Here is a 16,189-nt window from a genome sequence, read left to right on the forward strand (position 1 = left end):
TATTAATTTTAATCAAAACATACTAGCAGGCTTATCACAACAGTCAGTAAAAATATGTTGATGAATCTTCCTAGCTATTACAGGAGTGTCAAACTTTTCAATAAGCAGACCCCTTATTGGGAGTTGAAATCAGTCAATATACAATGAAGACTGAGAATACCTTGAATCATGCTGTAAGGATTTGCCTTTCTGGAATGGGCGTGTTCATACAGTCATCTTCAGGGGCAAGGTGCAGTTCTGCTCAGGTTGTTGTCTGAAAGGAAACGCAAGGGGAAATCTAGCTGGCATGTCTGTAGCTCTTCATCAGGAAGAAGTTAATTCAGGGTGACTCAGATTCACAAAAAATTCAAGATTTTTTCCAGCTTTAAAATCTAAGCTGGACATTATTAAGCGTGGAAGCTGTTGCAACCTCATGACTTCTAGTTTGCTGTGAGAATCGGAGTGTGAAATGTTACCATCTGCTGCAATGATCTGCTTTGACTTCCTGCCTGTGTTCTGCCTTGAAATTGAAGGTTCAGTTGCTAAAATATGATTTCCAAGTATGACAGTGACAAGCACATGAATATGTAATAAGTGGTTGAAGAAGCAGCTAGAGAGCAATTCCTGAAAGGATTTCCCTTTGCTGGTTAACATGAGCTGTTTTAATTAGCTGAGCAGCTGGATTTTTGCTGCTTCTTAACTACATCCTCTCTAGTCCAGACAGCGGGAAGTTGCAGTTGCAGTATTCATTAAGTGATGCAGAAGCAGACATCCTCAGCATAGTGATGAGGATTGAATTGTCACTGGACTTAATTACTGGTTCAGGACTACTTGCTTTTGGGGCTAGACCCAAGAGAGAAGTAGAGTTCTACCAGGGTGAGTCTGGTTTCCTAGTGGACTAGATCTGTACTACTAAGCAAGAGATTTCTTAGGTGACTGGATCTTTGCTAGCCTCCTGTACATGCAGGGCCATGACAATACCCATGCTTTAGCAGAGAATGTGAGAGTGTGTCTTCATTTTACAGAGAGGCCACTGTGGTGCCAGGCTGCTGCCAGCTGCTGTTTTCTGGTGCTTGTCTGATCTCCTAGTGAGTCAATCTGGATGACCCTGACCAACAGGGAAAAAAAAAGAGTGGATCAGCTGATAGAAAGGGTGAGAAGAACAGCTGACCCAAAGCATAGCCAGCATTTGGTAATTTGCTGTCAGATTAGCAGCTGAATCATGGATTTAAGGTTTGCTTTTGTGAGTAGAGGCCGAGCTGCTTACCCAGAGGATTGCCTGGCCTCCCTGTCTGCCTGCTCCCAACACTTCTCCAGTGTAACCCTGGTGCTCGTGTGGCCCTGCAGCCAGCTGGAGCAGTTGGCCTCTCTGGCTGAAAACTAATTGCGATGCTTGGGATGGGATTGTTTGTTGTTAGCAAAATCACACGGCTGATCCAGCAGACTTGTGACCGTGTCAGCACTAACATAAGAGAGCTGGTGGAAGTGGTGAGAGTGGGGATGGCTGCAGAGTCTCTGCTTCTCTTACACTAATGGGCAAACTGCACCTAGAGTCCATGTGTTGTGTCACCGAATTTACACATATCAGTTGAAGGACTAGGAGTCCTTGGCAATGGAGGCATTGAAGAGGCTGGTCACTGTGGATGTTTTCAGTGCACATTCACTTAATCCGTAGGATTAATACAATTCTTTCTACTGCATCCACATCATGAACATAGGATAGCTGTGACTCTTCTGTCCTAACTTTGGGAGCTTTTTAGTTGAACTAATATGTCTGTCTTCGGCCCACTATCAGGGCGGTGGTAAATCTGATCTTTTGCACCACCCTTAATATGACTATCAGGTTACTAATATTTTTCTGTGACTCAGTCTGCAGTGAAATCACTTAGGTGACATTTTAAACATTTTGTGTTTGGCATAATATCTTCTAACAAGTTTTTAAAATGTTACACTGTGGTACGCTGCCTCTTGTAAAGATGGCATGATTTCTAAAGCAACTGGGGGAATATATGATACCTTTTATTAAACTAGTGCTTTGCCTCACAGTCATTTCAACATCAGCTATTTAAAAATTCTTGGCTCATGTTCCAAGAAGTCACAAGACATTAAAAATAGCAATATTTTAACTTTTTTTACTCTGTGTGCTCTGTAAGACAAGGTCTACAACCATGACAATTAAAATTATGTTTAAAAGCTTTTACACTTTTGTGTGTGTGTGTGAACTTAAGGAACAATACTTTATAAAAAGCTTCATATAACATGACATGAAGGATAAATTTTGAGATTTGGCAGCAGATACTTCAGTACATTCATTTTTAGAACAACTGTTCATTATTTTTCACGCTCTTTTTTTCCCCACTAGGCTTTTGTGTATGACTAGAGTGATGTATAAAATCAGTTTTCTTGTAGAATATTCATTGTTATGTCAATGATAAAGAAACCAAAGGTCCTGGTTCTGATAAAAGGAGCAGGCATTCTGGAAGATTGCTCAATTCCTGCTGAGAATCACATCCAAGCCAATAGGAGACTAGTGGAAGTGGATGAAGGAGAGATGCTGAGACAGGACTATAGCTTGGGATGTCTTTTGTATCCCAACCAGTACCACAACCTGTAGGGTAGAAGGCTGTAGATAACCTAGGGAGACACCCCCCCCCTTTTAAATGAATACGGGTATGCTCAGGGGCTGGTGGGAGCAATCCTCCAGTACTGCCTGAGCTCTCCAGAGGCAGGTAAAGCCCAGCCCTCTTCTGCCTGTTTGCGCTCAGCAGCAGAGCTGGCTCGTGGGAACATGTCTGTGAGGTGCCCTCAGCTGGGCTGGAGCCACTGCTGCTCCTGAAACAGCTAAAAAAGGTAACCCAGAACCTCCTGACCTCTTTTCTTGGGTGGTGTGTGACTTGAATGCTGCCCTGCTCCAGGCACACACAAATCCCTGCCTGCTCACATGGAGATGCCGGTGTGATCTGAGCTTTATTCCACCTGAACAGCACCTCCCTTCCTCTGCTGTGTGGGGACTGTTCAGGTGAGTGATACTTGCACCCAACTGTGTTGGGTCAGGAGTCATCCTGCAGGAACAGGCCTTTGAAAAATACTGGAGCTACACTGGAGCTGTGTTTGATGAGAGACACTGTTCAGTGCAAGTAGTGTCAGAGCAGAGCCCCTAATGAGGAAGAGACCATGGTTTATATACAATTAAGTGCACTTACTCCACTAAACAGTTTTCAGCTCTTTACCCAGTCTAGTTGGTGGCAATTTTATTTCCCCAATATACAGACGTAAAATATGTTTTTGAAATGTTCTTCTCAAGTGTTTATATTTAGAAAACCTGTCCTTGAAACCCAGAGTAAAGCCTGCTGGGAAGAGTGAGCAGGTGTTTAAAAACTTCAAACAAACCACTCCAGGTTCTTTATCTTTCAGAAATGGTGACCCATGGGACCTTTTTCATATTACTGCAGATTCAAAGTACCCAGCTGCTTTCAGTTTAATAGGTACAGCAGCTTACAGATCCCCTCTGAACCTGTTGAGTGGGCTTGTTTGGGTGCACAGAGGGCACAATTGAGGTGGGTTAGTTCCACCTTTTGAGGGGCTGGCAAGTGAAGCTCAACAAAGCTGCTGCCTTAGTGGGAAATGAAACCAAGTTTGTGCTTGGTGAGCAAGGTCTAGGATAAATGTGCAGATGTCAGAGAAGTTGCTCTGTTTGTCCACTCCTGCATGCTAGATCTGTTGTGGGGATGGATGAGTAGTTTGCATCTTTACTTATTCCATACTCCATACAGCTGAGGTGGTGTTGGAGCTAGTGTTTATCAGAGTCTTTAATGCTCTGAAACTTCCTGGTGTCTGCACTGTTTTCTTCCAGCAGTATGACTTTGGACTTTGCGTATGTATGTTGCAGGGAAGCACAGGAGCTGTTGTGTCATGCCCCCCCCACTCCACCAGGGGCTATTGTCACAGTGTCCCCTCAAGTGTTCAGATGTAACTGTCTGGGACTTGCACTGGGACCAGGATGAGAGGTCCATATGAATTAAACTTCTTCCCTCTTAATTTTTCCTTGACATGTGTGTTTGTGGGGATTTTGTGTGCGCTCTGGTTCATTGCTGTGCCTTATGGACAAAAGGAGGAGGTGGGAAAGAGGCAGGGACTCCATACAACATACATAGAGTAATTGTTGCAGCTCCTACCTCATCAAACAGGGAATTAAATTTGATTTGGTTAATTATTTGGATGGTTTGAGAAAAAATGTGTCATTAACTGTGGAGCAGAGGAGGATATTAGTAACCTAATTTCTCTCTTTGCAAGACAGAACAAGAGACAAGAAATTGTTGCCTGTGGAACAGGGAGGGGTTAGCTCAGTATAAGGTATGGGCAAAATAACCACGTGCCCCAAAACCAGCATCTTACTTAAATTAGTGGGGTTTAATGCATGGAATTTGCAGTTCCTTTATAGGGCTTTGTGGGCGGGAGGGAGAATGGATCCATTCCCATTTTTATGGGAATATATCCGTTCCCATTTTCCCCTTTTTGAAGGACTTAAACAATTGTAAGCTAAATGTGAATCAAGAGAACGTATCTCCTAACAGCTTGTTTTGCCTGTGAGCTCATGAATTTTCTAACAGAACCATGTTATCCTGGGTTCTAAATTACATGGATAGTTGCATACTTGAACGGCCTTGCTCTTGATATATCTGTACTTCAACTTCACTAGGTTGGTTTTGTAAAAGGCTTGGCTGCTGCTTTGCGTTTTGGTTTTAAAATAGTTGTCTATACCCTTTTGGTCCTCACATTGTGTGGGAAACCTGAACTTTTGCCTACATGATGACACCTATCATTTCTAGCCAAAAATACCTGCTCATATCTGAAAGTGCTCATCAGATTCTAAGGCAAATTGCAATGGGTCAGAGCACTCTTGCCAGCAGAAGAAATAACTTGTTCCTTTTGGTTCTTACTAATACTTGAACATGCATTCTTTATGGATTTCCTAATTTCCTGCTATAAAACTTAAGTAAATCATTAATTCTGAGTATAGAAAGTTTTTGCCACTCGAAAAGATTTTAGATCCATGTTACCAGACTTCAGTCTCCTTCCTGTCTAATACTAAATATGATTAAAATAAAACCCTAAAGATCATAGTGATTTATGGCAATGAAAGCAGGAGAATAAAGCTTCAAAAACGAACATACAGAAGAAAGAGACTTTAGTTATAAGGAATTATAAAAGGAGCCTGGGGTACATCTGGGAGGAACATACAACTAAAAGTGTTTCTTAAAGATAAGGCTGTATTATGATGCGACACTTCGAGGGAAAATTAGAAGCCTTTTCTGCTGAGAATGCACAGTGAAATGCAACTGATAGAAATGTTTTCTAGTGCAGCTTTGCTAGCTGTGTGGATAGGGGCCAAGCCACATTTGAACTCTTTCTGGAGCCAGACAAATAGGCATTGTTTATCCTAGACTAGCCAAACTATTTCATAAAACAGTTCAGTCAGAGCAACGTTCGTTTCTAGTCTTAATTAGCTTTCAGAATGACTGTAGAGAGAGGACGTTTTTCATCGGTATCCTTTTTGATAGTCTCTTTCTTCTCTCCTCCAAATCCCCCTATTCTTCATCCCACTGGGGTAATTGCAGCCATCAGCAGTTGCAGTGGAAGTGCATGTGGAGCTGAACCAAGCCCTGACAGAATTGGTGCGCTGCATGCCTGCTGTAGGCAGAGTGAGAGCAGTGTTAAAATGCTAATGCCCTCCCTGTACTAACATTCCTGCTGTTACACGGCTGATGGTTTCCAGAAAAGATTTGATTACTTTACCTCTCTGTTGTAATTAAGAGAATGTATTAATTAGAACCAGATACAGTCTTTTTATTTTCAGCTTTTAAAGACTATTCAGCACTTTCAGAGGCTTCTCACCAACAAATATTCTTTACATGCTGTGTTTTAAAGAAAAAACAGCAAAAAAAGTCCTTTTCTGAAGTACTTGTGTGTAGCTTTGCATAAGTGGCAGGTTATTAATACCATGTTCTTCAAGCTAGTAACAGTTTCTGAAAACGGTAACTCCAAGTTAGTTTTGATTTTTACCTTATGACAGTAGTAAGGACTGCTATATCTGTTAAAGAAGACATTCAGAAGAGAGGCATTGGAAACCTTAATCTTACCAAGAAAACAGATAAGTTGGCAAAAGGAAACATTTTTCAGCCCTTGTGTGTCAACAACTTTTGGTCATGTTGTCTTCCTCTCTAACCCCACCCACCAACTTATTACCAAAAAATGCAATCTCAACTGAAAGGGGAGATAAGTTGTTAAGTAATTGTTAACAATATTTAGCAAAGGAGTTGTAGGCTTTTACTTATCTGTGTAAGGTTTATTTATTTACAAGAATGTGAAGTCATTAAATGCTTATAATCTGAGAATATGCACAGCCTCATGGGCTCTTCTCTGTCAGATTTTTCTGTCAGATGAGACAGAATGTGAACTTCAGCAGAGAATTGAGAGGAAAAAGATGGGTTTAATAATTGGCTTTCTATCTTTGCAGAGTCTTGCAGCTAAGCTGTAACCTGGTTTTCATTAGAAGGGGTTGGGCATGGTTGTATACTGTAGGAGTTTTGGACAAGTTTCTGTTAGATAACAACCTAGAGGAAAACGCACTTGGCAAACCCTTTACAATAGATGGGGAATTTCTGCATGTTACTTACTTGTTTTCTCTTTGAGATATTAACCATGTTGTAATTTTTTTTTGTTGTTGTTCATTAAGCCAAGGACCCTTGTCATCCATAAGAGCAGCAATCAAGAGATGTAAGTCTACTTTTCCTATTTTTATTTTTTTTTTTGAGAATGGTAGTATTGTAAGATTGCTACATCTTCGTTTTTAGTAGCTGGTTAACTTCATATGTGAAAACAAAGTAGCTAGCAGGCTTTTGGGGGTTGTAATTTCTTCCTTACTCTTTTGCTTCACGTTAGACCATCTTTTTGCATTGCTGACTGGCTTCTTGCCAGTTACTAACATGTTCTTATTTGTCACTAGTGTATTTGTGCACAGATGTGATCCATCTCTGAAGAACTTGGATTACACATGGCCAATTTTTAGTTTACTCGACAAAACAGAAGATTGTTCTATGTTAGCAGAAATCTGCAGCAACTGGGGACAGGATTGGATTCATGCATTGTGCTCATGTTGGAAAATAAAAAATTGTTTATAAATCCTGAGTGAAAGTCCAAACTCTTCTTCCCTGGCTTCATTGTTTAACTCTTCTTTCCCTTTCCCGGCTTATGGTATTTCCAGGCAGATAATTTCATTAACTTCATCTTCTGAAGTCTTTTATGATGTTTCTTTCTTCTGCTTTTCATTTTTATTTCCTTTCTATCCATGATTTCAATTTCCTGTTAATGAAACAACCCTCAGGATTCTGCTATAGGGAAAAATAAATAAGTGGATGTACTATTGATTTGTTTCTCCTGGACCGATTAGTCAGGGGCTCATTAGAATGGGTTAGGTTGGAGGCAGTCAAAGGGGATCATGAAAGCTTTATTCAAAGCAAGTCTACATGATGCTGTAGTTAAAATGCAGCATTTTATCTATGCTGTTGCAGCCATAGATAGGAAATTGGAAAACAGAGAGCAGCAGACCACAGAGGGCCTTTTGTGGTGGAGTAAGAAATTGATTCAGAGTGCCAATGTCCCAGTACCTCGGCTAACTGGGAAACCTGCTGAAAGATCATTATGCAATTGATATCTCTGTTTCTGAAAACATAGTTGCAAGTGATACTTTGTTTTAAGGCACAATCAAGTAAAAAAAGAAGAAATCTTGTCAAGAAGCCCTGGCTCCTAAAACATTATGCTTAATAATATTAATATGTAAATAACTATGATGAAATATAAGTACCCATGTGAATTATTCAGATTATAAGATAGGAAAAGATCTCCATGCACATACCAATGCATTGCATGTGAAATCGTAGTTCTTTGTATCCCAGTAACCATACCTGTGGATGGACCTAAATTAAAAATGGACCCTGAATAATTCCTAACTCCCCTTGCCATTAATCTGGAAAAAATATGGTGTTCTCTGGAAAATGTGTATTTCCCCTAAAAGAGTTACAAATCTATTTTAATTTCTTATTTGCAGCTTACATGGGCTGTTTATCTCTGATTTTCAATAAATATGATAGGCATGTGCAGGGTTTCAGCTTTCCAACCTGTTGACAATGCTTCAGATGACTTTGTATCACTGAGTCTCTCCCTGTCTTGTGGCCAAAAAAGAAGAAGGTTTAGCCTCTGACTACAGTTCTGGTTAGGAAGACAGTACTGTTTTGTTTCAGTTGTTTGACAGCTTAGCAGAATTCAGAAAAGTGAGCTCAATGTGCTTGGAGAAAGAAAGCATGCGAACATGAGGTGTGCTTAGAAGTAATTTTTTAATCTCAACTTTTCATAAATTACCCCTGGATTTTTAGTGATGGTTTTAGGCCAGGACACACCGCTAAATGCAGCTCCCACTGAAATCAGTAAAACTATTTCCATTGACGCCAGCGTAGCAACATGCACAGGAGTGCCAAGGAAAGTAAATAGAGGCAAGCCAAGAGCTGCAGTAGTGAGTCAAAGGGGAACAATGTTTTCACTCATTTGTCTACTCTTCCAGAATATGATGGTGTTAAGGAGCAGGACCACAGAAGCAGGGCTGCGGCCCTAAAATGCTGAAAGAACCTGCAAGCGTGTTCCATTCTCATTCTGTCCTAAGCAAATATGTGGCTGAATGAAGGATGTGTAACAGCTTGTATGCACTCTGAAATTGTGGCTTCCCATTTGGCAGTTTTGCAGCCATTTTTGGCTGTGGGTTTTGTTTGTTTTTCATTTTTGTTCTGTTTTGCTTGGGGGCTTCCTAGGTTCTTTTGGCTTCTACTTTTTCCCAACCAGATCAATTCCATGACCTCATTCTCTCCCCATCTGCACAAACATTTGTGCTGGCATAATGCAGGGAATGGTGCAGAGGCAGGAACATACAGCCCAAGGAAAGGTGTAGGAAGGAGTGAAGTGCCTTCATAAATCATCATTGTCAAATTTGAGTGAAACTACAGGCAGTGCCAGCCTCTGTGGTGCTCAGCAGTTCAGTCAGCTGTGAAAAGGGTATTTGACCTCACTGGGGGTGGAAAGGGAATCCCTATCACCCCCTTAGGTTATTTTTGATCAGTTCCCTCACTGAAGTTGCACACAGAAGAACTGGAGAAGGGAAACACAGGCAGGAAACAGAGACTGCTGCTGGGGGTGTCGCATTCCTTCCCCTGTGCTGCTAGTGATCTGAGCCCAAGGTGAGCAGGTTCAGGGAGATAAAAAAGGACGAAAACTGTACAGAAAGTGCTTATTTTTTTATTTAACACTCTGAACTCACTTACTGTGGGGTCATATGAGTGGTAATGTTCGTTCAAGAGGGCACAAAAGTCCATGTTTGGAAAGGGAATTGGGCATCGCCATCTCTTTTAGCTACATTCAAGCACTAAATCGGCCCAGCTCCAATGTCAGATAACCTACCGTTTCCCTGAGGTGCCTGGAAACAGAACTAGAAGAAAAGGAGCAAGACCTCCCCCTTGTGCCAAGAAATAGTTCAGGAGAAAAGCTTCAACTCTTTAGAAAATTTCCAATTAGTTTGAGCTTCCACTTCTACAGAAATAGTCTAATCAGATCTTAGGTGAAATCGTAACTTTTTCTTTTTTCCTTTTTTCTTTTTTCTTTTTTTCGTTTGTCTTTTTCCTTTTTTCCTTCTCCTTTTCCTTTTCCTTTTCTTTTTCCTTTTTCTTTTGTTTTGGCTTGAGGATTATCTGATCCTTTTAGTGTTCCCTGAAGAAGGGCCTCCACAGCCATGTAACATCTTTCGTATTGCAAAGACCGCAAGCATGGCCTCTTGAAAGCAACCATTCTGTCAGCTCTTCTGCTGTATTACCTTGTAGGTAAGGGAGGGAGCATTTGCTCACTTTTGAGGCTCTCCTTGAGATAGTATAATGAATAATCTTTATTCGTTGGCAGCTGTGTGGTGAGAAGAATAACTTCTCAGTCTAATAGTCTACGTATTTCATAGGATTGATGGTCAAAATGTCTAGCCCAGTGTTAGAAAAGCATTGAAAGAAGCTGTGTTTTTAAATATTAGCACATATTCTTGTTGCTGAAAATAATATAATTACTTTAAAAACTATTAAGAATAGTTAATATGAATTAACTGAAATAGTTAATTGGCAGGATTGTGTTTATTCACAGCTGCTGAAAGGGACAATAGATAAAAATAATCATAAAAATGTGGAACTTGATTTCCCACAAGGCTTGATCTGTTTGAGGCTGTGGTTCCAATCTTGAATACAAAATGAAACTTGCTTTTAAAACACTCTGCAATGACAAAACTGTTCAGTATTTCATACAGATTTCCTAATGGAAACATATGAATATTGTTATGCAGTGTCTGTAATGTGGAAGCACTCAGTGCTAACAGCAGGGTGGTATCTCTGAACAGATCCCTGAATGAACTTTATAGTTGCTTCTATATTACCTTAAAAGGTTGCCCGAATGAGTGTAAATTCTTGCCATGCTCTCTTCCAAAGACTCAGAAGTGCATGTCAGACTTCTGTTGCCACCTGCTTGTCTGTAGCATCATAATTCATGGGTTTGTAGCATAATGGTGGTTGTACTTACACAGGCATCTTGATCTCATAGCTCAAAATGCCCACTGCACCATAATCTGTAAGTGTTTCAAACACAAATGACATACTAAGTGCTGCACTTGAAAAGTAGGATCCAGAGAAGAAGCAGTGGAGGAAAAACATTTAAAGCGTAAGTATACAACACAAACTGAGTACCCTTTACCATTGCACATTCAAAAATAATTGGATAAAGCCCATTAAATAGTGCTTGTAAGAAATATGTGCAAAAAATGAATCTATAAGTCACTGATTTGTTCTCTATATATGGTATTACCATTAATCCTTTACTTGCTTAAACTCCACTATACTAGGTTAAACCCATTTAGATGCCTTATTGACACCAACGGAAATAAATAGTGACAACAGTATGAGTTGATCTGACATTTTTTTCCTTTCCCCTGAGATAGAGTTTTAAGAGGAAAAAGTGTGGATTTTATGCACTACATTTTTCCTCTCCCACCCCTTAACTGTTTTGCTTACCTTTTACTTAAATACCACTAAGCATATGCTTCTGCAAATGTCAACTGTTCTCACCCTGAGCACTTCTTAGGGTGGAAGTTGAGGAGGCAACAATAGTTGTCAGTATGCAAACCAGCACTGAAATACATTTCCATTGATTCCCCTGATGGAAGAAAGGTTTTTTAAATCTTAAAGTTGGCATAATTTGAAATCTGGGGAGAAAATTAATAGCAAACTTTTTCAAGGCAATCCACAAAGGGAAAGAAGAATAGACTTACAGGATCAAAAGACCACAGGGCCAGAAAAATGGCTGCAGGTTTTTTTCTTTTGTTTTTAAGTCAGGTGTGTACTATATTTTAAAAATTCATGTCTTCTCTCATACACTTTTTAATTTAAATTGATTTCTTTGAAATGGTAAAGGAATAAAAGCTGTGCAAGTCTTGGGGCAAGTATTATTTAGAAAGTTTATATTTTCTTTTCCCTAGCATTTGTTGGAACGCCACAGGAATACGTGAGAGCAGAAGATGAAGTAGCTTTCAGCTCTGCTCCTACTGTGGATTTAAGAACTTCCAAAACAAAAGATGTTCTAAAAGTGTGGTTGTAACAAAAATGTGACAGCGAAAAGAGGGGAGCAGTTAATGGAAGGAGGAAAGAACTTTGTCAAGGTCGTTAAAAAATAAATGTTTATATTAAATATTTATGTACATGGAAGTAGCTTTATTCCATAAATGCCTGGGAGATTAGTTGTTTATTTTGTTTTGTTTTGTTTTTTTTAACAGAATGAGCACATTCTGAAAACATTTATGATGGGTTGGATGTTAGCCCTTTTGAAGAGATGTATTTATATCTAGTAGTAAAGTTATTTATGTATAAATATTTTAAATGAGTTGTTTTCAAGTGAGTTTAACTGTTTACTTCAAATTTGGAGTTCGATGTATTACATAGATGCCTCACTGGAGTTTTTCTGCCTATGGTAAGGAAGGATAAAGATTTTTCAGACTTTTTTAGTTTGTTCTTATTTGTTTTAATAACTTCAGTAAATAGAAGTACATTTAGAGTCTCACAGGAGAAAACAGCATATAGAATTTATCTGGAAATGAAAAAAGAATTAATTCAGTTTTACGTCTCTCATTAATTAGCTTTTATTTCTAATGCCCTTATCATTGTAATTTAACTATACCCCAAGCAGCTGTGTTGCATACATTTACCAAATGAACTTTCTTCCATCCTCTTTGCAAAAGTAATCTTGAAATAGGTTGGTTTGGGTCAGTTTGGTGGTTGGTTGGTTTTGGTTTTGGTTTTCTTTAATGTTTGTATTTGATCAATGCTGTGTTAAGATCTCTGAAGAAGAAAGTGAAGATGCGGTGTAGGGGATTTTCATTTACATATTTTAGGCAAACAATTTGTACAGAACCGGTTTAGGAGTGTGCGGTCATGTCTGAAACTTTAAGGTGTGCCTCTTATTGGGATCAACCTGCCTACCTATATCTCTTTGACAGGTGGGAATATAAATTACAGGATCTCAGCTTCTCTGCATCTGTACTAACTCCTTAGGGTAACCCATTATTTTTGGAAGGAAAAAGGTGCAGACCCAAATAAACCATGATTTTAAACTAAATAAAGCATTCAAAGAGATTCGATTTCCCTCTCCTCATTCTTAGAGTGGCTCTTTGTTGAGCAATACGGTGGACCTTTGCATATTCAGTTATATTCTTCATGGTTAATTTATTGCAGGGGAAAATTCTAAACAGCCATGGTTAAAATCAGCATGAGACTAGAAATAAATTCTGCTTTTATTTTAGTTTTTTTAAGGCACTATATTGTGAATAGACATTACAGTTCTTCTCTTCCAGCACTGGTATGTGCACTACACTTGTATGACTAACCCATTTGATCATGGTTTCTGGCACTCTGAAGCCTTGATTTGTTCTCCTCACCTCTTCTTCCTCTTCTGTAACCCCTTCTTTTTTTCCTCTAGCACTCATGAATAGTGCACACCAAAAATGCCCTCTGGAAGAGGTATGTCTGACACAACACTATGTGACTCTTGAATCAAGTATGCTTTGCCGATTTCAGCTAATGATTCTGTGATGGCACAGGAACAGCGTAGTTGTCGGCTTTTGCACAATAAAACTCTACCACTTCCTAAATTGCACTTGCTATGCAAAAATCTGTCCCTTGGGTAATTTCCTTTTGTCACTGAAGAAATCAATAGGAAAATATAATGTGGCCATTGAAAAAATTATTTGAATGTAAATATGGCAAAAATAGAAAAATGAAGAGGTCAGGATTCGCTTATTTTATGGAACTTAAAATACATGGTTCAGAAAAAAAACAAGAAATGTTGCTGACTTTTAATCCACAAGTGATAAAACTTCAGGAAATTTCTAGCTGAGAACATCTGATTTTTTCCTTTTACATAAATGAGGGTGAATTAGTCTCTTAGATTTTGTGCCTTCATACATTCCCTTCTCTAAAATAAACAAAAAGAGACATTAAAAAAAGGTTAAAGAACACATTTCAGAAATGAGCCAGCAAAAGCCAAGCCAGACATATTTAACACTTCTTTTTGTTTTATTCATGGACTGTTCTAACTAAAGAAAAAGAAGTTTCGACTCTAGGGTCACCACAATGCAGAATGCAGGAATGTGTGGCAAGGAAGAGGAAAGGGGATAAGATCATCTCTCCTGGTGTTAACTTGGACATAAAGTGACTTAAGCTGGTTATGAAACTGCACCCTAAGCCTTTTAAAAACTTCTCATATTTATGACAGATAATTTTTTTAAAAAACTTGGCCGCTCCTAAAATCTGGAATTTATGATCAGATGCTGTATGTTCTCCATTTCATTGATAGTGGATTAGCAAGGGCTCTGCTATTATCTTCATCTTATTGTTATGACAGTATATTTTAACCTCTTCAAAACTTTTGTTTCATTTCTTTAAATAGCTTCTCGGACCTCTAGCCATAGCGAACAGCAGAGGGATAGAAGGTATGATGCTGTCATTTATATTGCAATTAGGTGTTACTGTAAAATCTGTTAGATTGTGTCACAGTATTACTTTTTATGGCTCTCTTCTCTGTTTTTTGGTGGTTTTTTCCTTCTCTCTGTCCTTGGTGTGTTTAAAAATAAATTAAACTTGGAATAAAATAAAAATACTGTGATTTGTAAGCACAGGGTAGGTTAAGACTTTGAGGAGTTTTCTCATCAACTTTTGTATGTGTCCTCAAAAAATAATGCAACCAACCAACAAACCTCTGCAGAACTGTTTTACTTTCCTGACATCTATTTGCAGGATCATTTCACAATGAAAATAAGCACACTTTCAGGCCTCCTTCCAGTTCCATAAAGGGTACTGAGAAAGGAGGTCACCAACCTGGGTAGCTGGTGAACTGAGTCTGTCATTACTTCAGGTGTGAAGGAACTCTAGCCCTCTTTTTTTAAGTCTTTTTACAATAGTTCAAGAAATTATGCTTCTGCAGAGTTTTTTTCTGTCAGCAGACAGGAGCTTCTTTAGTAAATGCTTCATCTACCCACAAAATTCACTTCTCAAAGTGTATTTTGTGTGAGACTCTAGATTGAACAGTGGTGCTCTGGTGGCCATGGTCCAGGAACACGGGCCATCACTGCACCTTATTATGCTCTAAAGCAATTGTTACTGTGATAAAACAGGGGTACTCCCTACAGGTCCCTGTTGTACTAGATGCTGTAAGCAAATAGGTCCTGTCCCAAAGGCCTCGTGGGGCTTGCTCTGCCCCACTTTAGCACAGTGGGAGGTTTCCCTAGAGGTCTGAGAATAGACAAGCTTTTAAGTAGCCAGCCAGAAGCAGTTTTAACTATCCTACTGTTCTCATGCTGTAGCAGGCTAAGGGCAAACACATGATTAGTTCTCATTATCCCGTGAAGACTAAGACTTCTTCCATCTAATTGAGTTACACTTGTGTTTAAGTACTTTAAGCATGTAAATTATTTCACTGAAGCCAATAAACCTACTTTTTGGCTTAGGCATTTAATTAGGTGCTTTGAATGGAAGCCTAAGTGCTTGTTAGAAAGGTCAGGTAAGTTACTTTGAAATCATGAAAAAACATCTTTGGTTAAATCAAAAAGACCTAAGCTATTTTGATTTCCCATGCTGAGAAATCCTTAGTCTTTTATACTTAAAAGAGCTATTTTAAAATGTTTTAGGTAATTATTCTCCTTTGCCTTCGTTTCTAGGCGTCCTGAAATTACAATAGTTGCTGCTGAACCCCTCCGGCCATCCTCCTGGTTTCCAGGTGCAAGCCCTGTCACTCCTCAGGGATTAGGATTCCCTTCTGCTTCATCTCATGCTCAATGGAGGAGAAATGAGCATGTTCCAGCTGAGGTGAGCGTGAACTTACATGAGGTGTCTTTGATTTACAAAGGTAAAAGGCACAGTAAGTTAGAGAGGAACAGTGGTTTTGCTTGCTTGGATTTTCATCACCTTGAATAAAAGACTATGACAGTGTTCTTTTCCTCTGCATGTTATTTTAGTATTTTTAAATTTATATGCCTCTTTTTCTTTTTTTTTTCTTAAAGGATCACATCTGGACGTACATTAATATTTATATCTCTATTTTGTAGCTTCCACCATCATATGAGCAGGTGATAAAAGAAATTAATCAAGTGCAAGTCAATACAACAAATAACAATAATGCTGCTGCTCCTAGACATACCACTACTTCTGCAACACAAACTGACTTTCCAGAGGAACTAATCAGCCATTTGCCAGGAAGTAATGTAAAAACTAGTGTGCCTACACACTGGGAATCTGCAGGCTATCCAGGTGAGGCTGTTTTGGATTTGTCACTGATGAAAAGATTACTCTGTCTCCCAAAGATGTTCTTTATTACTGGTCTGTGCAGCATTTACTCTGAATAACAGTTAAATTTCTGTGAAGACTTACTGCTATAAATTTCTGTAAAAATCCTCTCTTCTGAAGAACTACCGTTGCATTCATGGTGAGTCTGTAATTAAATCTGGAAAGATTTGCTTGATTCAGCCACGATGGCAATTGCTTTGCAGCCAGAGGTGCTCGGGTGTCCAATCGGAATAGCAGCAGTGTTACACATT

The 16,189-nt window shown here is 39.1% G+C and overlaps 1 protein-coding gene across 4 annotated transcripts in view; it reads left to right on the top strand.

Moving 5' to 3' along the window:
- SH3D19 (SH3 domain containing 19) overlaps positions 1-16,189 on the top strand; it is an 85,631-nt gene that overhangs the window by 33,141 nt on the left and 36,301 nt on the right. For 2 of the 4 annotated variants that reach the window (XM_030492242.1, XM_030492244.1), the window contains exons 3-6: positions 6,716-6,756; positions 14,047-14,089; positions 15,314-15,461; positions 15,701-15,902. In XM_030492242.1, coding sequence (XP_030348102.1) covers positions 6,716-6,756; positions 14,047-14,089; positions 15,314-15,461; positions 15,701-15,902 — 434 coding nt within the window. Of the gene's footprint in view, positions 1-6,715; positions 6,757-11,607; positions 11,765-13,077; positions 13,119-14,046; positions 14,090-15,313; positions 15,462-15,700; positions 15,903-16,189 lie in introns of those variants that run through there. The other 2 variants (XM_030492245.1, XM_030492246.1) reach the window with 2 other exon arrangements.

Source organism: Strigops habroptila, chromosome 7 (assembly GCF_004027225.2).
Source record: "Strigops habroptila isolate Jane chromosome 7, bStrHab1.2.pri, whole genome shotgun sequence".
Classification (NCBI taxonomy): domain Eukaryota; kingdom Metazoa; phylum Chordata; class Aves; order Psittaciformes; family Psittacidae; genus Strigops; species Strigops habroptila.